The 27,345-nt window shown below is 51.3% G+C and overlaps 1 protein-coding gene across 4 annotated transcripts in view; it reads right to left on the bottom strand.

Annotated features, from left to right (window-relative positions):
* Sh3pxd2a (SH3 and PX domains 2A) overlaps nucleotides 1-27,345 on the bottom strand; it is a 184,934-nt gene that overhangs the window by 3,605 nt on the left and 153,984 nt on the right. For 2 of the 4 annotated variants that reach the window (XM_090345954.1, XM_090345951.1), the window contains 6 exons: nucleotides 15,059-15,172; nucleotides 12,071-12,154; nucleotides 7,567-7,684; nucleotides 4,351-4,685; nucleotides 3,146-3,195; nucleotides 847-966 (listed from right to left, as the gene is read on the bottom strand). In XM_090345954.1, coding sequence (XP_090202080.1) covers nucleotides 847-966; nucleotides 3,146-3,195; nucleotides 4,351-4,685; nucleotides 7,567-7,684; nucleotides 12,071-12,154; nucleotides 15,059-15,172 — 821 coding nt within the window. The remainder of the gene's footprint in view (nucleotides 1-846; nucleotides 967-3,145; nucleotides 3,196-4,350; nucleotides 4,686-7,566; nucleotides 7,685-12,070; nucleotides 12,155-15,058; nucleotides 15,173-27,345) is intronic. The other 2 variants (XM_090345955.1, XM_090345952.1) reach the window with 1 other exon arrangement.

The raw sequence follows: 27,345 nt of genomic DNA, 5'->3' as shown, positions 1-27,345 counted from the left end.
CTGCTTCACAGAAACCCAAATCCTGCGGGGAGAATGATTTCTTGAGTACCGGTTAAGTATTCTGTGGATATAATGCCACAATTACAGAGTTACTCAAGAGAGATAACCAAGCCACATATCTTCTTGGTCTCCTGTATTACCATGCTCAGTACCAACAGCACACAAAAGGCAGCCTCCCCCACCCCCAAAGTTTGCTCCCTGTGGTATCAGCCATTCACAGTCAATTGTAACAACAACAACAACAAAAAAAAAAAAAAAAAAAAGGAAAAAAAAGTGGAAGCTTTTAGGAATAAATAATTCATAACTCTGAAGTAACAGTTATCATAGCATATTGTTCTAATTGTTCTACTTTACTATTCATTGATGTTTCCACCTCTTATGGTGGAAACTAACTTAGAAGCTGACCATCGCAGCCTTTGGTACTATCCAGATTCCAGTATCTCACAACCGAAGCCAAGGGTTCTGTGATGTGCATGCGGCCAGCCAGGCATTCCTACTGCCTCCATCGCTTCCAACACCAGCATTTCTGGTTGTTGGGTCTGTGGTGGCAATTCTGAGCGAGGGTACTTGCCCTCAAGGGGCCTCAGTGCTGCAGCTTAGACTGCCCCTTTGTGGATACCACCAGTGTACTCTCACCCTGCCATCAAAATTAATTGGCTTTCACCCACTGTCCTCTAAGCCTGATGGCCACAACAGCGCTTTGTTTCCAGGCATTCTATTCCCAGCCCCTACGTATACATTAGGAAATTCCATTAAGTGTCCCAAACTGTGAGTGCTGCGTAGAAATCCTTCCTGATTTGAAGACCACAATTAGTTATACCCTTTGTATATTAGCCCGAGACTTACCTCTGCCTTCTGTCCACCCCGAAAGCTGATCCCATCAGAAATGCAAGACTGGAATTCAGCAATGGTGTAGTACTCCACCTCCACAGAAGGGGGCTCTGGTGGCTTCGGAAGTTGGAACCCCTAAGGTAGAGAGGAAACAGCGAAAAAACCCAGCTTATGAGGATGGAACAAGACCAAGGAATGGTACCACTCTGGCCCCAGGAGATGTGTGTATGGCTTTTGACACCAGCTGGGCAGCAGCTGGCTCGACAGGGCTCCATCTCCCACATGTCAGGGGCAGCAGGTGGGCAGCAGAGGCTGGGCCGGGGAGCATATTGTTCTTGGGGTGAAATGAGATGATGAGGAGGGAGGGGGTAGGTGAAGTGTTGGGTGAGTCATCCTGACAGTGCTTTATGGGTAGGCAGGCCCATGAATAAAACTCAGTGCTCCCCATTTCTGCAGGCAAGCAGGACACAATGGAAGTTCTAACTGCCTCTTACACACCGGGGCTTAACACAGAGAATCTGCCCTCAGACCATGATCTGAAATGAACACCATTTGCTGTGCATCTAGTGGATGCCAGCCTCTGGTCTCAAAGGCGCTGGCATTCCACAGTAAGCCAAATGGTAGATCTGAGCTTCCTTGTAAGCTTCAATCTGTCTCCACTACAGCAGGTTTGTGCCTCCCTAGTTAGATCCTTCCTCACATAGTGAGGTTAAAACAAAGCAACTGAAAAAAGAGGAGGAGCTGTGGTGTGGCAAAAAGACCCCAAAGACTGCTGGATTCATGTATCAGCAAATTCATTAGTTATGTGACCCTGGGTAAGGCCTCTGACCCTAAGCCTCAGTTTCCCCATCTGTAAAATGGAATGGAACTAACAGGATATACTGAGATGATGCACATGACTTCTGACCCAGGAAAATGCATAGGCAGAGCTCAAGAAACAGGAGCCTGAGTTCAACATTCTGAAACCCACACTCTTCCTCCAAATGGCTCTCGTCCTGCCCATCAAAATAGCTGTCATGGGTCAGACTCGGCGAGAGGCGGGAGGACGCTGACTTGGGTCCTTGATGTGAGTCAGTCGACTTTCCCTGGCCACACCTTACTCTGCAGCTGGGAATGTGAGCGGATAAGGCTGGCACCCAGGGCAGGTGGGGCTCAGCAAGCTCTAACCAGAAACAGCAGCCTAGTCTCAGCAAACCTTCATTAGCTGTGGAAGGAATGATCCTGGACTTGCCAAAAACCGATCAGCTGGAGCTTGAAGAAAGAGAATTCAACTGTTCAGCTGAAGGGGGAGGAGGGAAGGGGGGGGGACAGAGGGGGGAGGGGCTTTATCATGACTGATAGCTAGGGCAAGGATGGCCAATCTTCAAAACCCTCAGGGGCAGGGGCATCTTCTTCATAGCGCCGTGCCACGCGCCGACACAGGCAGCTTCCGTGTGCCACTGGGTCCAGCACGACAGGCAGAGCAGCCTAGTGGTCTGGAGTCCACACAGGAAGTGGACTCCAACTGACAGCCCTTCTGTGTGTGTCAGCACATCCCTATGTGATGGCCGGTACTGTTCCATCTGATGGGTAAGAAAAGGGCGTCTCTGGGGGGCAAGTGACTTGCTCAGGGTCTCTGCTCCTAAGGAATATGCACCCACAGAGGGCAGGGTGGAGCTCTGGTCTTTTCACTGCCTCCCATTACCCCCTGGTAGCAGGCCTTTGTTCGGGACTCTCCACTTGCCACCAGGGTGGCTGCCCTCCCAGCCCTCGCCGCTGCTCTTGTCTGTCAGCCTGAGACGCTAGTCATCAGGACGCTCTGCCCACAGAGGCCAGGGACTGCAGCAGGGTCAGCCCTTTAAGTTTTAGTGGGAGCTAGTCCTTGCGGCGTGCCCCTGGGGGCTGCTTGCCTGTCTCTCCTCTGTTCTCCCAGGCTCCAAAGTCTTCTACAACCATCAGCATTCCAAACCCAAGGCAAAGCATAAAGGCTCTGGACCAGTAGGGTCAGCAGCCCCATTTCCCGCCCCTGGCAATGCCCTGGCTGGAGGCTCTCGCTGGCCAGTCTAAATGTTTACATCTGCCAGTGCAGCGGCTGGGTGGATTTATTTAGCTTTGGAGTGCAGTGTGTTTCCGATTATAAACTGTCCAGCCAGGCCCCAGAAAGGCTGGGCTCTGCAGGCCTCCCTCCCTGCCCCCAGCCCCATAAGGCTGGAAATCCCAGCAGGGCTCTGTAAAACCTCTGGGCCAACTAGCTGTGCTGTAAGACAGCCAGCTCATCCATACAGCTACAGAGCAACCCAGAGGAGGAACAAAAGGGAGAAAGTCTGATCCTTACCAGGCTGGATTCTCGGCGTGGCGGGGGTCTCGTCCTGAGGTTCGGGGAGCCTGGGTAGAAGAGATAGGACTTCAGAACTTCTGGTCAGGCAACGGTGACAGGGCCTATACCTGCTTTCCCCAGGCATGCCCTCAACTCCGGACCCCTGGAACTCCATGCTTTTGTATGAAAGATACAAAGTCACCACAGGTACAAAGAGACCTTTAAGCTTCCTTGGCTGAGCTCTGAGGGAGGAGGAGTCTGTGAATCCCCTAAAATGATGCACACACATGCCATGTATTTGCAGAGTAAAGGAACACTGGGTTATGTGGATTAAACCCAGATGTTCTGCTCTACCTGCTGACTACTTGAGCCACAACTCTAGCCCCTTCCATATTTTTCTTGGTTGTATTGGGTTTGAACTCAGGGCTTTCTTCTTGCTAGGTAGGAACCAAGTCATAAGCCTTTGTTGTTGTTGTTGTTGTTGTTGGGAGGAGAGGGCAGGGCTGGCCTTGAACTGCAATCTCTCCACTTCCCAAGCAGCTAGGATCTTGAGTCATCTTGCCCTGCTGCATTTAGTTTTGAGAGCCTCTGCTATCTTTTGCATTACCAATTTGTATCATCATGCTTGGTTAAGGGTACATAGATTCATCAAAGGAACACAAATGGTGTCTATCTAGTGCTCATTACCAAGTCCTTAGAAATGAGCATACAGGCTGGGTGCGGTGGCTCATGCCTGTAATCCTAGCTACTCAGGAGGCTGAGATCTGAGGATTGAGGTTCAAAGCCAGCCTAGGCACTACAAAGCCGTGAGACTCTCCAATTAATCATTAGAAAATGGGAAAATGGTGCTGTGGCTCAAGAGGTAGGGCGGTAGCCTTGAGCTGAAGAGCTCAGGGACAGTGCCTAGACCCAGGGTTCAAACCCCATGACCCACAAAAAAAACCCAAAAAACAAGAAAAGAAATGAGCATACTGCCAAGCAACAGAGGGTAGCCAATAAAAGTTTCACCAATGACTGCCCAAGAGTACTCAGAGCTAAACTAAAAAGCAATCTTCTTCCAGATTCGAAAAATGGCAGGCAGCCAGGCGCCAATGGCTCACGCCTGTACTCTTAGCTACTCAGGAGGCTGGGACTGAGTTCCAAAGACAACTCAGGCAGACAAATCCATGAAACTCTTATTTCCGATTAGCCAGCACAAAGCCAGAGCTGGAGGCATGGCTTACTGATCTGGGCACGCTGGGGGGCGATCCTCGCCACGGCCGGGGAGCCCTGGGCCAGCTTGGACACAGTCCTCTCGGGGATGCTCAGGGCACTGCCGTTGGAGGCGTTGCAGAGGATGGGCAGGCTGATTTCCTTCTTGGTGATGGGGGCCTCAGAGCCTTCCCCTTCGGATGGGGCCTCTCTGTCCCCGGATGTCTTCTTGTTCAGCAGGTTGCTGATCTCCATGATGTTGCCAATAATCTCCACTGGGCCTGCCAGGTTCTTCTTCCGGGTGGGCAGGTCATCTTTAGCCTTCTTCAGGTAGGATGCCGGGGCCCAGCCCTCTTTGCCTAGGTACCTGTGGAAAGAAATGGGCTCATGCCTGAACTTCATCCTCCACTCCCAAACCCCGCTCCTTATCTGGCCTGACCTCGCCCAGCCTTCTAGACACTGGGCAATCCTACTGCTCCAGAGAGAATCAAAGCCGAGGGTTGATGGGAAAGACGTTCTGACACGACTGCCTTCCTGCTGGCTACTTTTGCCTTGCCTCATTTCTGCCAAAGTGGGCAAATATGAGACCTTGAGATTAGATTTCTCAGACTCAGGGCTGCCCAAAAAGTTAACTTCACCATGACTATGTTACAATACATCAAGAGTAATTCTAGAGACAAGATATGAAGAAGGGGCAGATGTGGTGGTGTCCTATAGGACGGGAGAGAGGGAAGATGCAACCTAATCTAATATCCAAGCTCCTCCTTCTTTCCTTCCTTCCTTCCTTCCTTCCTTCCTTCCTTCCTTCCTTCCTTCCTTCTTACCTCCCTCCCTTCCTCTCTCTCTCACTTCTTTCTCTCTCCCTCTTATCTTCTCCACAATGCAAGTATAGCATTGAGTTCTTCAAATGCATTCAGAAAGACCAGACCCCTGAGAGCAATAAGGGCATGCTTACAAGTAAGGTAAGGCTGACCGCCTAGAGTGTGCTAGTACCACTGTAGGGATAGCAATGGATCCAGCTTATACAGAAAGTCCACAGGCTAGCTTAAAGCTCACATTTGAAGTCAGCAGAGAAAAAAAATGAATTACTCAATGATTTGAAGACAGCTGGTTAAGCAGTGAGGAAAAATATGCAAGACTTGGCCTTAAACCATATACCTAAATAAAACTCAGGTGTGAATATTTATAATAACTTTGGAGGTTGAGAAGGTTTTCTTGAGTGGGGCTCCAAAAGCAGAAACCATAAATGAAAAGATCAAATTAAAACCACTGGTATGGTCAAAACAAAAGCAAAACAATACACTCATAAACAAATGCTAAAGGCAAATGATGGTGCTGAGACTCAAGTGGTAGAGTGCTAGCCTTGAGAAAGCCCAAGAACAGTGTTCAGGCCCTGAGCTCAAGCCCGGAACTGGCAAAGCAAAACAAAACATAATAAAAAACAGTGATAGTGTGTGTGTAAAAAGAGCTGGGGGAGGAGAAGAAATACAGAAAATGAGGATCCACAGAGAGCCTTCCATGCTGGGAAATTGCATATTTAAGGATCTGGCAGCCTTCTTAAGGTAAACTGTTTCATCAGGTTTTTCCCTGTTTAAGCACCTGCTGGTTAAAAAGACTACGTAGTAGTTCTGAGTGACTCTGTTGGTCATTTTACAAAAATTATGAAACAAAAACAAAATAAAAAGCAGGCTTGCAGATCATTACCAGGCACATGAATTAGGCTACCTGGCATCCTGGCAAAATGTTTGGATGTTGGCCTTTCTAGCCCAGGCTGGTGGCTGGTGGATTCTGGGGGCCAGTTCTAGTTTCCATTGCTTAGAAAACATGCAGTCTTGGGGCGGTGGCCTTAAACAACTCATGTCCAGACACACAGACTCATCTGACCAATGGGATAGAAACGGACACCTCCAGACTTCCTGACTCACCGGCATTAGGCAAGGACAATGCGGGGACTGAGGTTTTACCAGTGAGGTTCAATCCTCAGCAGAGACCAACTTTTTTTTTTTTTTTTGCCGGTCCTGGGCTTGGGCTCAGGGCCTGAGCACTGTCCTTAGACTTTCTCAAGGCTAGAGCTCTACCACTTGAGCCACAGCACCACTCCTGGCTTTTTTCTATGTATGTGGTACCGAGGAATCGAACCTGGGTCTTCGTGCATGCTAGGCAAGCACTCTACCACTAGGCCAAACTCCCGGCCCATAGAGACCAACTTTTAACACCGTGTTCCACCATATTCTGGGCAGTGGCTGTATGAGCAGTGACAGTGCCTCAGTCACAGGCACCACCACAGAACCCTGAGAACCAAGCAGAGTACACTGGCCTGCCCCTCATCCTGAGGAGTCAAGTTTGGTGGGTTCAGGTGGTTGGCCCCAGAGACCACAATGAGAGAAGCTGGTAAAAAGGCCCCATGGCTCAGCAGCTCCAAAGGGACCAGAAGCTCTGTTGAGAGCAGTCTCCTGCAGGGCAGTGAGGCTGGGTCTTATCTGATGCCAGTAGGTTGGTTACTCCACTCTCCTACCCATACCCCAAATGGGCTTCTCATCGGGGAAGTATGATTAGGCCCTGGGAGAGAGGGGCCCCACTTCACTCCAGCACTGCACAGTGTAATGGCCTCCAGCCACCAGGGACAACACATGTGCCAGGGGTCCATGTCTGGGGTCAGAGTACTGAGCAGAAACTTCCTGCTGGACACCAACACTCCAGCCTGCCCTCCCCATGTAGCAGGGGAGACAGCCAGAGCGGGACGCAGGAAACAAGATTCAGATGTCATTGCACACTTGGAAACTATGTGGTAAGGGCTGTGTGTGTGTGTGTGTGTGTGTGTGTGTGTGTGTGTGTGTGTGTGTGTGTGTGTGTGTGTGTGTGTGTGTGTGTGCGCGCGCGCGCGCGCGCGCGCGCGAGAGAGAGAGAGAGAGAGAGAGAGAGAGAGAGAGAGAGAGAGAGAGAGAGAGAGAGAGAGAGAGAGAGAGAGAGGGAGGGAGAGAGAGAGAGAGAGAGAGAGAGAGAGAGAGAGAGAGAGAGAGGGAGAGAGCACAAGAGCGCGCACGTGCGCTGAGCAGGGTCTCTGGGCCTCACAGGCTGGGGCTCGAGTTCTGCTTCTTCTCAGCCCCACAAAGCTGGTGCATGGCAGCCATCAGAACCTTCCTTCCACCAGGGGCTGGGGCTGCTTGGCACACAGTGTGCTGCCCAGAGCCTGGGAGGGCCCGGGGGGCGGGGGTGACAGCGTCCTGTAACTCTTTGCAGGCTCCTACCTGATGTACCACCAGCCCTCCAGGTTCTTCTGGATCACCTCCACAGTGACACCTTTCTCGAAGTCAATCTCATCCTTGCTCTGGCTGGTGTAGGGCTGCACGGTGACATACTTCTCCTCTGTGAGAAGGTGGGTGGGGAAGCAGAAAGCAAGATTATTTAGGGTTAGGGTGTGGCTGTACTTCCTGTCCCCTCCAGACTGGGCCTGCCCTTGCTCAAGGTGCCCTGGGGTCTGCTCTGGCTTCATCGGGAAAGGAGGGGAAAGGACTTGGGAGGCAGTGGAGAGGTCACAGGGTCAGGGGTCACTGCCGTTCCCAAGTGCATATGAAGCCAGTGGGGATCCCGGCTGCTGGTGAAGCTTTAGACAGCATGAAGTCAACTCTTCTAGTTGGGCTGCTGGGGTCCCAGGAGCTCCCTGAGCTGAAGGCAGCGTTGAGAGGAGCCTGCTTCTCGTGGGGCCTGAGTTATGAAGTTGAGACCGATACCAGGTGTCACTTGAAAATCTAGCCCTTCTTGGAACATGCCAGGCTTCCATCTGTGCCCCATATGTGGTCTTGGAGCCCTGTCCCTGCCTCAACCTCTTCTGACTTCCAGATGCTTCTATCAGTACCTTCTTGGTGAGGCCTTCACTAAATCCTTTCCTCATCGTTCATTAACAAAGCATCACATAATTTCCCCTCGTGTCCCACAGAACACAATGGTACAGGATGCTTGTGTGGTTCGTTAAGGCAAAGGTGCTGTGGCCAAGTGAGTATGGAGTTGCCAATGGTCCTGCTGCCTGGCCAACCTCCAGTGCCTGGCCAGGCATGTGACTACAGCTGTCCCCTGCAGAGCTGCTGTTCTCTGTGGGTAACTTCAGGTGTTCTTGGTCACAGCTCCCTAAAGGCATCTTGGGAAACTCTCAGAAGAGCCTACAGTAGGCACGAGGAGGCTGGGACAAAGTGACACAAAGGAGGCACACCTGGTGGTCTGGGGACACCCTCAGGAAAGCCACCTTGAACTCTGCTGTCGTGTTCAGCCTGGGGGGGTCCCCTGAGGCTATGACATGTGGGCACACAGCAGTAAAAGCTGTGGACTCTATTAGCGAAGAGAAGGCAGGGCTGAGCGGGGAACTGAGCGAGAAGCTTTCTAGGAGCCCAAAATAGCAAGAGGCTGGCCCTGTTCCGGACTCCCAGCTGTGACAGCCACCCCTGGACTGCTCAGCTGGACCCAGCCTGCTTGGGCCTTTGGCAGCTGTGTGTAGGGGGCAGGGGAAAAGGCTGCTACCCCCAAATCTCTGCTGCAAAGGCCATCTGCTCATCTTCCCCTGTATTATCAGGGTCCTGTCTATAGCTTGGTTCTGGGCTATGCCATCAGCTCCAAAGGGGCTGTCCTGCCATGCTATAGAGACAAAATGGATGGGCCACAGGAGGCTGGGCTGGAAGCATCTCTCCCACTTCTGGCCTTTCTCAGAATCCATCAGAGAAGGCACTGCTTGCAGGACCTTCAGATTCCACTCCAGCCCAGCCCAGGCCTGCTGCCAAGGCGGCCTGACAACACTACACAGCCAATTCTGACTCGGGTCCTGGAGAAGTTCCATGTTCTCCTGCCTGCTCCATTTTCCAGTGGGCCACGGTAAACCCTGGCCCAGAAGGTGGCCAGAGGGGCTGCGCCAGGCCTGGAGAATCCAAGGAAGGCCTGAGGTCCACATTTTGCCTTTGTTCAGATGGGCTATTTTTAAAACCCTGTGGTTCGAGCAGGAAGCTATCAGGAAAGTTTACCTAGGCAAGGTTGCCTTTGCAGAGAAAAATGACAGCCTTTCTTGAGGGAGGTCAGGAGCCCAGCCCTGTCCCACTGCCTAAAACAGGGCCCTGACCAGGGCTCAGTCTCTCAAAGCCACCGCTGGCCACAGCAGCCTCTTAGAGAGTATCTGGCAGATACTCTTGCTTTGCCTAACCTCCCAGGGGTGGGGGCAGAACCAAGGATATTAATTCTGACTGAACAAAGGACCCTGTTCTAGGGGCTGAGTGGCTGCCCTAGACTGTGAGATTCCACAGGAGAATTCAGGGGAGGCCAGGAATTCAAACCAACACATCTTGCTTGGCCCTTTAGGCAGGTGGTTTTCTGTGTTGGATGTGTCGTGTATAGAGGATACATGGGTCTCAGGCCTCCCAACTCACAGGTGAGCTGAAGGACAAGCAGAGACAGGTCCTCTACTGCCACAAACTTCACTGTCAGAGGAGTAGCTAGATGAGGGAAAGCCCAGATGGATGGAAATGGTTTCCTGTTGGCTAGAGTATGCAGGAGTCAGGGTCTCTGGGAGAGACACTCCTTAGGAAACAGTTAAGAGAAGGATTGCTGTGCGCTCAAGACCAATCAGGGCTTTAGGGATGTGCAGTGTCTGGCACCATGATCTGCCATCCAGAGATGGTAGCATCCTGTGCTGGGCAGGGCTGGCCAGGCAGCCAGCAGGCTGGGGGAGATGGACAGCCCGTTCTGGTTTTGGAGGCAGGGGCTGGAAACCTTGCAGTTTCCAAACCACAGAAGCCTCCTCTTTCCAAGCACTTTCCCCTCTGTCAGCAGTCTCTGAGGCTCCCCTCCTGGCCCCCACAACTCCCTGAAACACTCCCCTCCATGAGGAGAGGCCTTTGCTTGGCTGGCTAGGGCTAGAGAGGGAAGGCCCGGGGAAGCCCTGCCTTCTCTGGTCTAGTTTTATTCCGTGACCCGCTCTACCGCTCCCAGTGCACACGCTGTCTCCCAGCCAGCTCTCTGCAAGTTTTTCTTGGCTCCTGGCTTAACACAGTCCATAGGGCTCGGGCTGGGAAATTATGTTGTTTAGGTGTCTTTGACAGAGAGGTAGGGGGAAGGGAAAGGGAGAGAAAGTATAAGTTATGTGAGTTATGTGCTTATATTTGTTTATGTTTGAGTGGCTGGACAAATATGCATTTAGTTGGGGGTTTGTGTCTACATGTGTAATGTACACGGTGTTTGTGCACTGTGGGTGTTGCTGCAGATGAGCATATACAATGAGCCGTTGTTATGTATATAAAGCATCTGTGACTGGGTAGATAACATTCTGGGCACTGCCTACATATGGTGATGTAATTGGTGTTAGTGACATGTGTCTGTGAGTGGCTGTACGCACAGGACTGAGGAGACATAGCTCAGGGGAGGATGGCTGTGACAAGGCACTGCAGTTCCATACCACACCGGTGGTGTGGCAAAGGTGCCCAGGTGTGGACCTCACACAATGAGGATCTGTGCACTCACGTCTTGGGCTTTGCATGTGATCCTATGTGCAGCGGGCAAAACTTTTGTCCTCACAGCCTTCCAGTAGAACTGTCCGCTCTCTATTTGCTTTAGTTGGCCTTTGCTTTACACTCAGCCCCTGCTGTTTCTATAGCTCAGACCTCTGCTCTGCTTTAGCCTCCAGGGTTCAAGCCCACATTCCGCCCTCAAGACAAGCTGGGCTCCTCAAGGTCAGAGCTCTGAGCCGAGCCCAAGGCTGACTCCACGCCAGCCAAGGGCTGTGGCCACCCAAGATTCCAGACCTTCTGTTGCCTTGAGCTTGGAACAGACACTAAAACATGCTGTCACTGTCACTGGGCAGCACACAGAATGGAGGCGTGAGTCCCGGGACACCCCAGGATCCCAGTAAGCCAAGTGTGTACTGCACTCCCCCTACCCTGCCTTTCCCAAGGGGTAAGGAGCTGCCTCCAGCTGTGTTGTCACCGTGAGAAGCACACATTATGGGATAGGAAAAAGTGGCCACCCACTGGCTGGGCAGGGGAGTCTGCAGATGTTTAGGGGTGCATCCAGAGGCCTACTCTGTTCTCCCTCATTTCCCAAATTCCTGGACTCTGGAAAAGATCTAGGCCAAAATGCTCTGAATCAGAAAATGTCAGCTCCCTTATTAGCCAGCCCACAGCCAGGCCAGGCACCTCCCTGGAATCCTCTTGATTGGGTCCTTCCTAAAATCTCAGAGGCCAGTGACCTAGCGGGGTCTTATCTTCTTCAGAGCTGGATGAGGCTGTAACCTGGTACCAGGCTGGGTCTGGCTTCCACGCCTTCCCTAGATCAAGTGGAGCTGGCAGAAGGAGGGATGTGGACTGGTCCTCTTTCTACTCAGTTCCCAAGAAGCTAACAGGATAGCTTTGGCCCAGTGAGTCTTTCTTAGAGGAAAGAGGTAATAAAGGTCAGGGGATTGGTGAGTCTTACAGGCACTGACAGACTCTTAGGCCTTAAATTTGCAGTGTCTAGGACAGGTATAGCCTTCCTTAGAGACCCGGATACCCACTTCTTTCCTTATTCTCCTCTTCAGGACCCACCTTTCTGGGGGATCCACACTACATTGTAAGTCTCATGACACCCCAGCCCCAGGAAAATAGTGAGGCAGAGAGAGCCAGCCCCGGTAGCACCCAGATTCCCGCTCCCAACTGCAATGCCCACAGCAGACAGCAGAGCAGAGGAGGAGGTGTTAGTGAGAGACAGGTGGCAGCTGCGGGGGAGGAGAGGCGGCGCCATCACCTCGACTGTGCTGTCTGTTGACCATCCCGCCCAGGGTCCACCGGCGATCCAGGCGCCGCAGATGGGCCTTGCGTCTCTTGGATACTGGTGTAAGAGATGGTGATGGAGCACATGCCCGACACGAACCGGTAGAGAAAATGGAGATGAGGATGAGATGGGATGGGGGAGGGAGGCAGGATGGGAGGGAGGGAGATGTGTCCATGCTGCCAGGGCCAGCATGAGCTGGGCTGAGCTGAGGGACAACACACCCTGGCTGGATGGGGGTGGATCTGACTGGTGACATTATAAGCATGTAGATTACAAAGGTCAACCAACACCAAACCCCTCCATTAACCCCTTATGCCTTTGAGCTCAGTGTCTTAAAACTGAAAGAAATAAGTAGAAAGGGTCCCTCCTGCCAGCCCTGTATGTGACAGTCCTTCAGAGACTACTCCAAGGCCTGGGCAGTAATAGTTCCCAAGAGGACATGGGTCCCACAGCACCTGGACTGACATCCGCTCATTTACCAATGGTGACCGTGAACTTGCCACCAGTGGCCTGGCAAAGAGCGAACAGCATGTTCAGGGGAGACTGATGTTCCCGCTCCTTGCACGCTCATAGGTACCCCCTTCTCACAGGGGGAGTTCATGTCTTTCCTTTCTCACTGGTCCCTGCTGGATGGAGTCTGGTGATGGATGATGCTGCTTTGTATCTCTGTGCCCATAGGGCCTTGCACAGTGTCGGGCACTGGCCGAGGAAAGACTTGCCAAATGAAATCCACAAGGAGCCATGTCATAATCCCAGTGCTGCAGCTTCGTGTCATCTCTTTGGGTCTCTGATGACAGAGTTTTGGGGCTCCCAAGATTCTCACTGTTCAAGACCAGTTTGCCCAGACTGCTGCAATCTCGGCGTGAACTCCACTCTGGTCTTCTGAGGTGGAGCCCCAAGTCCTCACCCACTCCTGCATTCAGGCCCAGCTCAAGCTAGGGACTCCTGGGAGTCCCAGGGCATGGACATCAGCCCTCAGTTCCAGGGTGCCAGCTGGCTCCCTGTCCTGGCACCATAGAAGTATGCTGCTAGCCTGCCTGCTCCTGGACAGAAAGACTGATGGTTAGAATGAAAATGGAACTGTCCACCCACAACCAGATCAAATTCCAACGAGGCTGGCTTAGGAGATCTGCTCTCCCTGGGAGGGGAATGATCCATATGACTGGTCCCTTAATTTACAGCCTGGACAACAGGCTAGGAGGTGTGGGCTCTAAGACCCACTACTGACAAGGGCCACAAAGATCTGGGCACATTAGTCAGATCCCATGGGGACAGAAAGGCACTGGGTGATGCATAGACCAGAGGCCACCTTCACAGTAACTGATGTTTACTTGTCAATTACAGGCTTGGTTTGTCATGTATGAGGATCATCTCCCCTGAGTCTCACAAAGCTCTCTGGGGTCAGCACTAGCCCCACTGTGCCAGTGTGGAGGGGCCTGAGGTGCTAAGAAGCTAAGTCACACCCACCTACAGGGCAGTAGATGCAGATCAGTGGACATAGCATGGTGGCCAGGGTAACGTGCCCTGAACTCTACTATGAATCTGGCAGGAGGAGATGCTAGGTATGAAATCTACAGCTGTCCACATGTGGCTAGTGATACTCACACAGTCCTACCAGAAGCTCTTGGGAGGAGCACGCTAGGTGCACTTGCATGCTCACATACAACTCTGAACACTGCAGTTGTGTGGCCACTCCCCGACTCTTCTTCCACAGGTCTTCTAGCACTCGTTCCACACCAAGTACCCTTGTCTTGTCCTGGCCAGGCTGGCACTGTGCTCCCAACACTTGGGGGTTCTTTCCTTCCCTGGCTTCTGCCCACCTAGTATCTGAGGCCTACACCCCTATCAAACACCTCTGCTCTGTTCCTCTGATGTGGCACATACTCCTTGCCAGTAAAGTCCACAGTGGGACCCAGGCCCTGGAACCCTGTCGCAAACTGTGTGTGCATGGCAGAAGTCTGGCTCTGATCATGAAACTGAAATGCATCATGGGCACAAGAAGAAGGGTGGGGCCTCCACCACCACCCGCCAGCCAAGGAACCGACATTTAGGGGAAGGATGAATAAGGAGCTGGCACTTGGTAAGCTGCTTATTTTGGTCTGGATAGCAGGGAGGTGGGGTGAGAGGAGCAGGCCTGGAGGTGGCCTGAGTCCTGGGTGGCAGACCTACATCCCCCTGGCTTGAAGACAGGTCTATCTGGATCATCTCCACCATCAGACCGTTAGGGAAAGGATTCCTGCCGCCGGGCCCTGGGAGGTTTGGAAGGCATGAGGAGCAGGCAGCCAGGAACTGCGCGGGAGTGTAGTATTGGTAAGGCAGTGGCTCAGATTTGGTAGTGCTAACCTTTGGGGCTGGGGCAGGTTCCTGGAAATGTAAGGAGAAGTACTCAGAAGAACCTCACGGAGCCACAGCTAATCAGAGGGGCTGCTTGTGCAGGGCTCCGTGGCCCATTCAGTCTCTGAGATGCCAAAGAGGTGCTCCCAGAGTTGGCACCCAGCACAAGGGCTTTGGGGCAGGACACCACAGGGTGGGTGCTGTGTCCACACAACCCCTTGGGTTATCTCACTGTAAGTGGCCCAGAGTGGGGCTGGGACCAGGGAGAGGTCTCTGTGGGGTCCTCAGGAGGAGCTTCTGGGGGGGCAGGGGAAGATGGCTTTCTGAGGAGTACCCCAAAATTCTCAAAGCCTAGGTCCATATTCCAAGGAACCTGGCCATACTAGGGGAAGCCACAGACCTGCCTGAGCAGGCATGTGTTCTTAGCCCCACATGGGGACATGGGGGAGGTAATCCTATGGGTTGGCCTCAGTGAGGCAGTATAAGCCCAGCCCACGTTTCATTCATGGTTCAAATCATTTTGGGAGGAAGATGGGGAGAGCTGCCAGGAAGGGTTGACCTCTACCCTCAGCAGGCACCAGAGCCCGGCCTCAGTAACATCCTCCCTGAGAATGTGCATGACCTTACCTTCCCCAGTCTTAGAGGTATTGATGTCTGAGTCATCTCTTGTGCCATTCTGGGCCTCCAGGTAGGTGGCAGGGACCCAGCCCTGTTCTTCAGAGGTGCTCACAAACCACCAGCCTGCAGAAGGAACAGAGAAAAAGAAGCCATGAGAACCTGTAGGATGGTGGAGGCAGGCCGGATCAGGATGAAGAGGGAATGAGCAGCCCGAAGGCAGGGCAGAGTCAGAGAGCCTGGGCATCTGTGAATACCTGGCCTAGAAGAACCTACATTTTGTCAAAGGCACAAAAGATGGACACTCCTGGCGAAGTAAACCTCCACCCACTTTTACGACATGTTTGATGAAGAAATTAAAAAAGGAAATGGAAATCAGCATCTATCCCACAAGGAGAGCATCTTGCAGGAAAGGCCAAGTGTGTCTGAGCACTGTCTGTCCATGCACAGGCTCTTGAAGGGGGGAGGCTTCCTTGCTCGAGGACCATGAGCTGAGTGCCTCACAGAGCCTCCAGGGGTCGGCGCTTTTCTTCCCTGGGCACAGGTCAACATGTTTTCCCTTCAGCTACCATCAGCTGCCCTTGAAGCGTGGCTCCCAGGGACCATAGCCACATGAGAATGGCCCATTCATGCCATTTGTTCATTCATGTGACTTACTCTTTTGTTTGTTTATTCAAAAAATTAGCTATGGAGCCAGGCGTGGTGGCTCCTGCCCGTAATCCTAGCTACTCCAGAGGCTGAGATCTGAGGATCACAGTTCAAAGCCACCCCAGGTACTAAAGTCTGTGAGACTCTTATCTTCAATTAACCATCAGAAAACTGGAAGTGGTGCTGTGGCTAAATGGGTAGGAGGCGGTAGCCTTGAGCTAAAGAGCTCAGGGACAGTACCCAGGCCTAGAGTTCAAGTCCCATGACCATCAAAAACAAAACAAAACAAAACAGAAAAAAAAAAAAACTAGTTATGGTGATGGGAGGGAGGGAATGAGAGACCATGAGGGAACAAATGACATTGTAAAAAAGGAAATGCACTCATTATCTGACATGTGCAAATGTAACCCTGCTGTATATCACCTCTAAAGTAACAGTAAAGTCAATAACATAAAAATAAAAAGCTTAGCAAAATACTCAAAAAACTAGTTACTGACATAGTATGCTACCTCCCCCTCCTTCTACTGTCCTCTGCTAAAGAGAACTCTCTCCAGGATTCTGTCTTCTCCCAGCTTCTCCCTCCCTGTGTGACCTTTCCCCAGCCTCAATCTGAACTAGTGCGTCTTCACTTCCTGTTGGAGGCTTAGAGCTTCTCTCCAGGCCGTGACTGAGGGCCCTACACTCCCCACAGCATCAAGTGGATGTCTGAGGAGGCATGGTGAGGATCCCCATGCAGGCTTTGCACTGGAAAGTGGTGGAGGCTGCTCCATGGTTGCTATGGAGACAATGGGGTGGACAAGAGGAAAGAAACAGCCCATGACAGAGGGGCAGAGAACACAGGCACAATTGCCTGTAGAGCCCAGGTCATCGCCTAGGTCTTTGTCTAAGTCTCCAATGCCCTTTATAACACACCTGGTTTACTAGAAGCCTGTGGTCCTGTCTCCCACTCTTTCTGGACAAAGCCTACAGGCCCAGGCTGGACTACTGCTCTTCTAGAGTCTTAGCTTCCATGGCTGTAGAATGGGAGGGATTTTCCATACTTTAGGAGCCCTGCTGACTACCTGGCATGGGCCTCAAGCTCTGCCTGCGGAGAAAAACAGAGCTTAGATTCCAGGGCTACCCCTCATTCAGGCTGGACAACTGGAGTGACCAACGCCTTCCTCTGACACATGCCGTACAAGCATAATGACGATAGCTTGCCCCACGGAGTCACAGAGCATCAGGCAGGAAGAGCGATGGACACGCCCCATTGTTGAAAGCAGGGATACCACAGGTATAATTTCCTTTGCTTCTTGCTCTAGCTCCAAACCTGTATCTCCTAAGAATTCTGGGAAGCATCTTGTGGCTCTCTACCACTCCAGAAGCCAGGAGTGAAAGGGGAAGGATGGGCCTGTCCCTTGGGCACAGCATACCATCATCCTCTACACCGCACCCTCAGGGCCCCTGTGACACCCAGAGCTGTCTCCTCCCACCAGCTCAGCAACTTAAGATCCTTTTCTCCTGCTGCAGCTCCAGCATGTGGGGCTGAGACTCATCGTCCTCTTGGGCCGAAGGTCTCTGCCAGCCTTCCTCAGAGTATTCACCTGGGCTTTTTCCACTCTAGCCCCAGCTCTTCCAGAGCTGGGCCATGATGCTTCCAGCCTTATCTCCCTTCCTTCTTGTGCCAAAGAAGATGATGCCCTGCTACATCCACTGAGCCAAGATGGACAGGCTCAAACACTACCCTGGAGAGCAGCAGCAATCACGGGCAGAGCCACTCGTCTGTCTATGCAGACCTCCTGAGATTCCTGGCACAGAGTACACAGTTAGGGCTTCTGGAACAACTTCCCAGGGCTTGTGCCCACAGGCCGCTGACAGGCTGCTCCCAGATGCCAGCAGTTCAGACGTCAACTGCTGCCACAGGAGCTTGTGACCCATGAGGAGCAGATACAACTTGAACTCCTGGGTGTGGCCCACTGACCAAAGTGTGCTGGCATCTGCCAGTAAGCCCCTGAGGGTTTCCTGGCTCACCTCCAATGCCTGTGGAGCCATGTGGCCTTTCTTGCAGAGTGTGTGTGTGTGTGTGTGTGTGTGTGTGTGTGTGTGTGTGTGTGTGTATGCTCAGGTGAGCCAGGACACAGGTATATATTTGAGACCATATGAGGTATGCTACACACATGTACATCTGTTTGCGGATGGGAATAAAGGTAGGGCTAGCACACATATCACACACAATACAGCCAAACACACAGCAGGTGCCTGTCAGGCCTGATGTGGGTCACACTATCACCATCAGCATCACCACCTCACAGATGGAGCTGAGGAGATCACCCAGACAGCCCAACCTCACCTACAGATGAGTGTGGACATGTGTGCTATGTTCTTGAAGGGAAAGATGGCTTCTTGAGCACGCATGTCCCCGAGTCCTGGTGCTCTGCATAGGCCCCATGCCATGCCACTAAGCATGTGCCTTCCATGTGCCCTTCGTGAGTAGACGTGACCATCTTGTGTACCTGATCGGCAACGTGCGCTAGGGATCTGGAGCGGGAATGGCTCCTATGCTACCCTAGTCTGCTGATTCTAGCCGTGTGGCCTTGGACAAGTTTCTGAGCCCCTCTGATATGAAAGTAGTGAGCGTAGCCTATTTCCCTAAGCTACAGAAGGGAGCAAGATACACTACCCCCGAGGGCTAAGGCTGAATTGTTACCAGTATGGTGGTGGCTGTTAGTGAGTGCCCCATGGTGTGTGTGGGGGGGAGGGAGGTCAGTCTGCCACTCGCACAGACAATCTGGAGGGTGTGTCAGGAGGCAGTGATGCATCCTCATGAGCTGATTTGCACATATGTGTGATTATCTGGTTTGGGGAGGTATGGTTCAGAGGTGTGGAATAGTAGAAGGTCTAGTGCATGGGATGGCTTGCTTTTTCCTCAATGAGTGCAATCCATGGCAGCGGACAAGAATGGAAAATGGGGCCAGGAGGGAGATTATCTGGAGCCCGGAATTTCCCATCATTGCTCAAATCCTCAGAGCCACTTTTAGCCTGGTTCCATTTTAGCCTGGCTCACATAGCTCTCCAGGAAAAAGGTCCTATCACTTCCTTTCTCTTTTCCATATTTAATTCATTCTTTGAAGTCTATACTGTAGCCTGTCTTCTCCATGCAGCCTTCCTTGACTGATCTGCAACATCCCACTAGCTTAAATACATTTGAACTCTAAGCACCAGGTCTACTTTGTCTCAAGAGACAGGGAGGCTGAGACACTGACTGAGACAACAGGGACAAGACAAGAAAAGAGCAGGCAGAGAGATGAAGACAAATGAAGAAGACATTTGGGGAGGGAGTGGATGGAAGAAGAAGGCAGCCAGAGGACTTAGTTTCTCTTGGAAGGAGTGGAGGCTGGCTAGGGGCTGAAGTGACAGGAAGTGATGGGCACCTCCAGGCCATGGCTACCCCTAGGGTGACTGGGCCACAAGGGCCTCCTTAAGGAGGGAGGATAATGAGCTCATTAGGACCAGAGCAGCCAGCTGCACACAATTAGGATTTTAACAAAGTCTTCCAAGGTCACAGCTCAGCCTAGGACAAAGCTGATGGTGGGGGAGGGAGACCCCTCTTGCTTCCTCTTCCTCTGAAAACTGCCAGATGTCAAGAATCGTCCTGAGGCCTCTACTCTCTCTGTTCACCCTAGGACTTGGTCCCTGGATGCATCTCAGCCACCAGACCTTGATTTAATCCTCATTCCCTGGGTAACTTGGGGAAAATCTCTAGCCCCATGCCTGTAATCCTGAGATCTGGAGAATCGTGGTTCAAGGCCAGCCTGAGTGAAAAAGCTTACTAGACTCTAGCAAAAAGTGGAGCCAGATGTCTGGCTCAAATGGAAGAGCACCAGCACAGCAAGTGGATGGTTCTGCACATTGTAATTCCAGTAACAACCTCTCCCCCGCCCACACCTACTGCCTATGGGCCTGCCTTGTACCAGGAGCTTTTCCTACTTCGTGTTTATTAAGTACTTACTAGGTGCCAGGTACTGTTCCAGCCCTGGGTACTCTGAACACACTGTAGAATTCGGGATCACTGGCTGCTGAGGCCAACATTAGAGCTTTCCTGTGTCTAACCCGGGCTCCAGACTCTTGGTGGAATCCCAGAGGATTCTGAAGCAGGGATGTGACTCTGATTCCAGACTAGAGGAGACCCAATAGTCATTTGCTTGGATTGTGTTTGAAGAAGGGAGCCGGCTAAGGGTGGGTGAGCATCATATGCTGAGGGTGGAGAGATGCTAAGGACAGATGTGACCTATCCAATCACACCTCTGCCCACCGGTCCACTCCACTCCAGGCACAAATCTGGGCCCTAGAGTTCTGCTTGTGCCCTCAACCCAATCTGGATCCTAGGGGGCTAGTCCAAAGCTTTTCTCCCTATGAGAGACTAGAGGAACCGGAAATATAGGCTGTCCAAGCATGCTGTGCCTTTAAGACTAGTGAAAGGCCACCCTCCTCGGGCCAGCCTCCCTTGTCAAAGGCTCTGTCACTGCAGTCTCTTGCCAAGACACACTCAACTCTCAGCATGCAGCCTTCATGGTCCAAAGAAAACAGGAGTGGCTCTGGAGTGTGTGAGATGCTCTCTGTCCCTCCTGCATGCAGCCCCTGTCTTCCTGACCCACTCACCTGGTCCTAGCCTTGGCACTCACCCTGCTCTGTTGTCCAGGGCCTCCCCTTCCCCAGATGGGGCTCTGAGGCCACCAGGGTTTCAGAACCTTCCCTAGGCAAGCGGATTCCAAGACCATTAGCAACAGGCTGCTGCGTCACCATTTGGAAGGCTCAATGGAGTCTATGACAAGAAGACAATGGGAGCGGGGCAGCGGCCACCTCTCCCACCTCGGCTCAACTGCCCACCTCATGTGCAGGCCTCAAGTCCAGGCTGGATTGGGCCCACCAGGCTCACAGGGCTCTGGTGGCGCTGGGCAGACAGAGGTTGTAGAGGAAGGCATCCTGAGGTGGACAGACTAAGCAGCGTTCGCAGGCAGGGAGAATGGCGGGTACAGAGACCAGCAAGCAGGAAGCCACACTAGGTGGAATCATATCCCAGCCTTGCTAGTTCCTAGCTAAGAAATGTGGGCAATTCCATGGGTCTCCTCATCTGTAAAATAGATCTAGAGTAGTGTTTCCTCCTATACCTAGAGTGCTGTTATAGGGACTAGATGCGTGACTTAGCCCTCTAAAAGCATTCAGAATAATACCTGATTCCCAGCACACCACCAAGAGCTAGCACTGTATTTAAATGTGAACCATAGGGAATTTGAGAAGACTCCAGAGCCTTTCAGTGAGCAGTGCCAGGACTGTGCAGGTAGGTCTTAGGGGGGCAAGAGTGTAGCACAGGGTAGGAAGAGATTCTTAGGTGTCACTGTCATTTAGCTTCCGCCTAGGAGGCCTCAACTGAAAATGTGTGGAGCCCTGTGCTGGGTCTTGGGGTACAGATTTAGGGTAGGAGATGGCACAAGGCCTGTGTGGGAGCTACAGAGCGCTGGAGGTCTAGGAGCCCAGCCACATACAGGGTGAGTCATGGCACAAGCCTGCATGGGCTAACGTGCTGCAGGGTGACCCAGGCAGCCCGTCCGAGGATGTAGCAGTGGCTGGTGCCAGGCTTGCTACAGGAACTGCAGATACTCTGGGATCTGACCCAGGAGTCGGAGAGGAAGTCAAAGAGGAGAGACTTGGACTGCAGATAAGCCCTGGAGAGGTAGGGGTGGAATAGCATGGGAGGACAAGAGCAGAGGAGGACGGAGCATTGCATGTCCATGAAGGAAGGCTCCAGATGGAAGGAAACAAGAAGGACACGCACTGCAAAGTCACCAGCCCATCTGCCCCATTACATAGCAGAGCATTTGGACAGACTGCCAAACAGAAGGCATCTCAGGAAGGAGAGAAGACGCAGGAAGGGGAATTATAACAAGGTAATGGTAAATGTGACTGTTGGGAGAGGAGTGGCTATGGAGGGGAGGCCTTGATGACAAGGGGCAACAGTGAAGGAGTGGGGTCAGGAAGGGCAGAGAGAAGAGGCGTGTGAACACGAAGAAGCAGACAGCAGGTTCAATTCTCAGAAGCGGACCAGATCCAGGCAAGAGGAGAGTGAGGGGAGCCAAGTCCATCTACTAAGTGAGGCTGCCATGTGAGGAAGACTAGAGGGAGGCCAGGGGTCTGGGGCACTGTTGTCCACTCTCAGGAGTGTGAACTTGGACTGGAAACCCGACTCACTGACTGGCAGAAGGCAAATTGCACCAAACAGACAGAGCACCTCCCTGACAGGGTACCCTCCACACGTCCTCCACTGGCCATGGGAAAAGGTCCTGGGAGCTGCTGATCAGGGAAGAGGCTGGCAGTCACCAGAATCAATTTTAGAGGACAGAAATAGGAGCCAGGCCCCAGGTTTCAGGGAAAAGTGAATGAAGAGATTGGCAACTTCACCTCCAGTCACGGCATCAACGACTTAGGTTCCCAGAGAGCTGGGGACAGGGTTCTGCACACCAACCAAAGCAGTGCTAGCCAGTGAGAAGGGAGGGGCCGGGTCACCCCCTGTTCTGAAAGCCAGGGAACGGCTGGGAGGCTGGCTGAACCTGAGCCGTATCCTCTAGGCCCTTGGGTCTGTGTGACATTCCAGACCCTAGGGTGACTACAGCTGAAAGCCAACAGCAGGCACAACCAGAGGGTCCAATAGGGACCTGTCAGCACAGGATAAGGGCAGAGAGGCCGTGCTGGCGACACCATCTCTTTAACAAAAGCAGTGCTAGGATCACGAGCCAAAAGAAAAACACTAAAAAATGTTTGGAACAGATGGCAATGGCAGGTCAAATCTGACAAGATGTTAAGTCTTTTTATAGAAAGACACGGTCCTAACACAGGTTAGTACAGTCGTCTTATCATTTACTACCCTTTCTGGGGCATATGGAGGGCACTGTTAATAATTATGCCAAAATCTTATTTGCAGACTAGGAATGTCTAGGGCAGTCTGGATGCTATGGGTTACCAGGCCTGGCAGCAAGGATGAGCAGTGAGCTCTGAGGACTGTAATTTCAGGTGCCGGCGAGGTCATGCCTGCCCCCACGCTCTGTGAAATCTTAGGCTGCTTTACAAAACACCTGGAATGGGTGACTTATACACTTTATGCAAAGTGACTGCAATTCTCCTGTTTGTGCTTTGCTGTGTGCTGGGGATAAAAGATTCGTAGCACTGTGACCAGTGCCAAGTGCGAGTGACTTTAGATCATTATTTCTCAAACTGGGAAGGGAGGTCTCACAAACTTATATGCCTGGGCTGGCCTTGAACTTAATTCCCTAATTTTTGCCTCCCAAGTGCCTAGGATTACAGGCGTGAGCCACTGTAGCCAGCTTCATCCACCAGTGTTAAAATTCCGCCCTCAGCATGCATCACTGGCTCCTTCTATCCATTCCTCACAACTCCACCTCACAGGTGACAAGATAACCAGTTCCTGCATCAGTGCCTTCTCTACTCTTTTGTCTACAAGCACTATGTCACATCTCAGGACAACAGTGTAGCTTTTGTCCTTTTTGATCCTTTTAACTAGAGATGGCTGACAGGTGGTCTTTAGACCTACCCACCTCTTCTCTGAGCCCATGTGGTAGGATGAGGCAGCAATACCCAGAATCTTATCCCAGGCTTTGCCAAGTGAGGCCAGTATTTCTCAAATCTCTAATAATATCTCCATATATACTTCTGTTTACACACACACACACACACACAAACACGCGCGCGCGTGCGCACACACATGCGCACATACACACGTCACTTTATAACAGGGAGAGGGTCTGAGAAATGTGTTATCAAGACAATGTCACTGTGCACCATATCCTGAGTATGCTTAGACACATCTACATGGCAATCACCTGATTCAGTTCAGGAGATCAGTAAAAGCAGGTACATAAGACTACTGCCACCAGCACAGGAGATAAGTGTGTGTGTGTGTGTGTGTGTGTGTGTGTGTGTGTGTGTGTGTGTGTACTGGATCTTGAACACAGGCTATCTCTCAATCACTGAAATCTCAGGCCAGGCTGGTCTCAAACTCATGATCCTTCTGTCTCCTCTCCTTTGTGCCAGGATAACAACATGCAGGATTATTTACAAGAGCACTACTCGGAACCCAAGTATTTGTTGTACTATGATATTATGACAACTATGTCATTGCTGGATAACAGGAATTCCTTGGCTCTGTTATAATCCTTTTGGCACCACCATGGTAGATGAAGCCCATCCTTAATGAAAACATCATAAAGCTGGATTTAAAGTAATTCATCTTCTTATTCTCAGCTTCAAGAAAGTTATTTGTGGAGAATACCCAACAGCTACACCCACTGGTTCCAACCATAAAAGCAGATACAATATGAACAAAGATTGGAGGAGTGTGAAGGCCATAAGCCGGTTTCCTTTGATCCAGGATGGGTTGGAAATGAGACCCAATCGTATTCACTGTGAGGCAGGAGTGCTGCAGGTTGACATCAGAAAGATGCCTGCTAGTGCAAAGTGGCCCGAGGAGGGTGGATGAGATGGGAATGTGAGATTGCATGACCCAACCAGGGTTTGGGGAGAAGAAAAAAGGAAAGTGTAAACGTATGTGTGCATACCCCGCCCCCCTTATGTTTGTATTTGTAGTCTGGGGATGAAGACTTGTAATTACACTTATGGTGTTGTAATACTGGTATGTGCGGGGGGTTGCAGAACTCAGGACTTCATCCATGCCATGCAAGGAGTCCACCATAACCCCACCCACAGTGATCATTTGAACTGTTTGTTTATTTGTTGGGCCATGGGTGCTATCCCTGAGCTCTTCAGCTCAAGGCTACTGCCCTACCCTTGAGCCAAGCCCCACTTCCCATTTTCTAGAAGTTAATTGGAGATAAGAGTCTCCGGTTCTTTTGTGTCCAGGCTGGCTTTGAACCTTCATCCTCAGATCTCAGTCTCCTGAGTAGCTAGGATTACAGGAGTGAGCCACCTCCCCTGGCTTGAAATATTCTTTGAACTAGCTCTTTCCAGTGCCTAAGAAGTACCACTGGGTGAGGCTGTATCTTCCTTCCCCTTTCTCTCTCATTGCTGCAAATGGAGGCTTCCTGGCTCCAGAATTGAGCTGGTTTCAACTACAAGTTGTATGCAACTCCTTCCCCTCCCTTCTCCCAGCTGAGTTCAGCCCATCTTCAATTGGGCAAAGATAAAACGGGGGGCAATTGCAAGTTTAAAGACCATGTCCATATACAAAACAAACCTACTCCACAATTTGTTGAGGGCATTCCTCCTTCCGCACCCTCCTTATTTAATTCCTGGGGAATTTTAAATAGAGGGCTTGCAGTAAGTTTTGCACCGCCCGATGTCAGCAGCTCCTTGACAACGTGGATTGTTCTGTGTTCGTGGTGTGTGAAGCGCCACCACACAGGCCCAGGCCTTTCCAGGCTCCTTTCCCAGTTGGAATTTAGGAGCCACTGGTGTCACTCTAGAAGACTGTGGGACATGGAGGATGCTCAGGAGAGAATGTACCACTTAGTGACTTTTAATTTTTTTTTTTTTTTTTTGTGCCAGTCCTGGTCTTGAGCTCAGGGCCTGAGCACTGTCCTTGGACTTTCTCAAGGCTAGAGCTCTACCACTTGAGCCTCAGCACCACTTCCGGCTTTTTTGTATGTATGTGGTACCGAGGAATTGAACCTGGATCTTCGTGCATGCTAGGCAAGCACTCAACCATTAGGCCAAACTCCTGGCTCCACACTTAGTGACTTTTAATTTGGTGGTTTCTCAATGCTCTGGCCATGGATCCATGCACCATACGTAGTAACATCTAACATCAGCTACACCCCAGACCTAAGTAATTCCTGCACTAGGGATTTCTCTTAGTATGTTTAGTTAAACTAGCTTGACTCTGAAAAAAATTTTTTTTTCCCTTCAGAAAGGCACTTTCTTACGCTGTACGCAAGAGAAAACCAGAATCTCAAATAGAAGAGAACCAGAAAAATGCATACCATAATACCTTCAAGTTCAGTAAGATAGTAAGGCAAGCTCTAGCAAGATGTGATCCTGGGTGAATTTTCCTCACCGATAAAGAATATCAAAGAAATATTAACACATAGGAACCCACGGGAGACTTCCCTCCCCCACCTAATATGGGAGAAGCCTCTTAAGGCATGTTCATCCACACTGGCACATGTCTACCCCAGCACCAATCTCCCTCTGGGAAGCACTGAGCTGGCTTTCAAAGGAGACTCGAGTTAACAATCTGCAGTCCCTTAGTTCTAACCCCACTTGGCCACCAGCCAGTGTTGAGGTCTCATACAAACCACTTATCATTTGTTCTCAAAACCAAACAAAGCTCCATACTCTGAGATAATAGATGGGAATAATGCTTCAGAATGTTGGCAGAAGAGGACCTAATGGATTACTCTTTACCCCAGATACAATATACTGCCAGTGCTGGATGTGAGCCCATCCCTGCTTATCAGAGAGAAGGAAAGAAAAACAGATATGCCATTTGTCAATTTTCTTCTTATTTCTTTTCTGTAAGTAGTAGAGTTCAAACTCAGGGCCTTGGCACTGTCCCTGAGCTTTTCTGCTCAAGGCTAGTGCTCTACCACTTTGAACCACAGCCCTATTTCTGGTTTTCAGTAGCTGATGAGAGGTGAGTGTCTCAAGGGCTTTCCTGGCTGGGCTGACTCACAGAACCAGTCTTCAGATCTGGGTCTCCTGAGGAGCTAGGATTACAGATGTAAGCCACTGGTGGCCAGCCCAAGTTTCTTTACAGTTAACTTTCCCAATAACCACATGGATATAATCAAATTTTACAGATGGGGACCTGGAGCAGAATGGCTCCAGCTACCTTGGTGCTGTTACTCTCGGGACAGTAACACAAGGCATTTGGGGATATGACCTCTTCTTGTTCCCGAGCAAGCAGGGCTCAGAAACTCCCAGATGTCTTGGTCTCTGATTTATCACTATATTCAGGTCCTGTCCCTTAAGCTACCACCTTTGTGATGTTCCTGTGATTTATCATCAGCTGGCATGCTGGTTTTCTACCCTCAGCTTCCCTGACTTTCTGACTGAAGGTTCTACTTTGCCATGGCTCCCGGTTAGGTACTGCTCATCCTGACATACTGTGTCCAGATCTGTGTTGTTTTGAATGAAAGGTGATTACAGATTGGCACAGGCCAATCTGTCCTCTGGCCTCTACGTCCATTCCAGGCATCTTAAGCCCAGCACCTATGAGGTTAGCCCTGCCAGTCTCCCCAGCTCTGGTTGCTCAGCCCCCAGGGCGTTCAGTCCTGCTAGAGGGGAGTCCAGCTACTCAGCCCCTGGACAATGTTCCCTCCACAGGTTCTTTCTTGTTGACAGTTATCTGTGACTCCTGGCACCTAGCTCACAATTACCAGCTCGCACTAGCAGATCTGCCCATGTAGATGGAGATGATGGTTGATTATTACTTTAACTGGCCCTGGGCCACTCAGGGGGCTGACACTTCCATCCCCAAGAGCACTAGCAGTCTGTGGGTGAACCTGACCAAGGCTCTCTCCCTACTGGAACGGAAGAACAAAGCTCAGGGAGACCCTGCAGGCCAGTGATCAGGGACATGCTCACTGTAGGGTCAGGTGTCTGCAAGAATGCAGAGGTGCCACCATCGATCTCTAGGCCCATCT

This window comes from Megascapheus bottae, chromosome 15 (assembly GCF_031878675.1).
Source record: "Megascapheus bottae isolate mThoBot1 chromosome 15, mThoBot2.hap1, whole genome shotgun sequence".
Lineage (NCBI taxonomy): Eukaryota > Metazoa > Chordata > Mammalia > Rodentia > Geomyidae > Megascapheus > Megascapheus bottae.
Note: the sequence above shows the minus strand (reverse complement) of the source record. Positions and strands in the feature narration are given on the sequence as shown.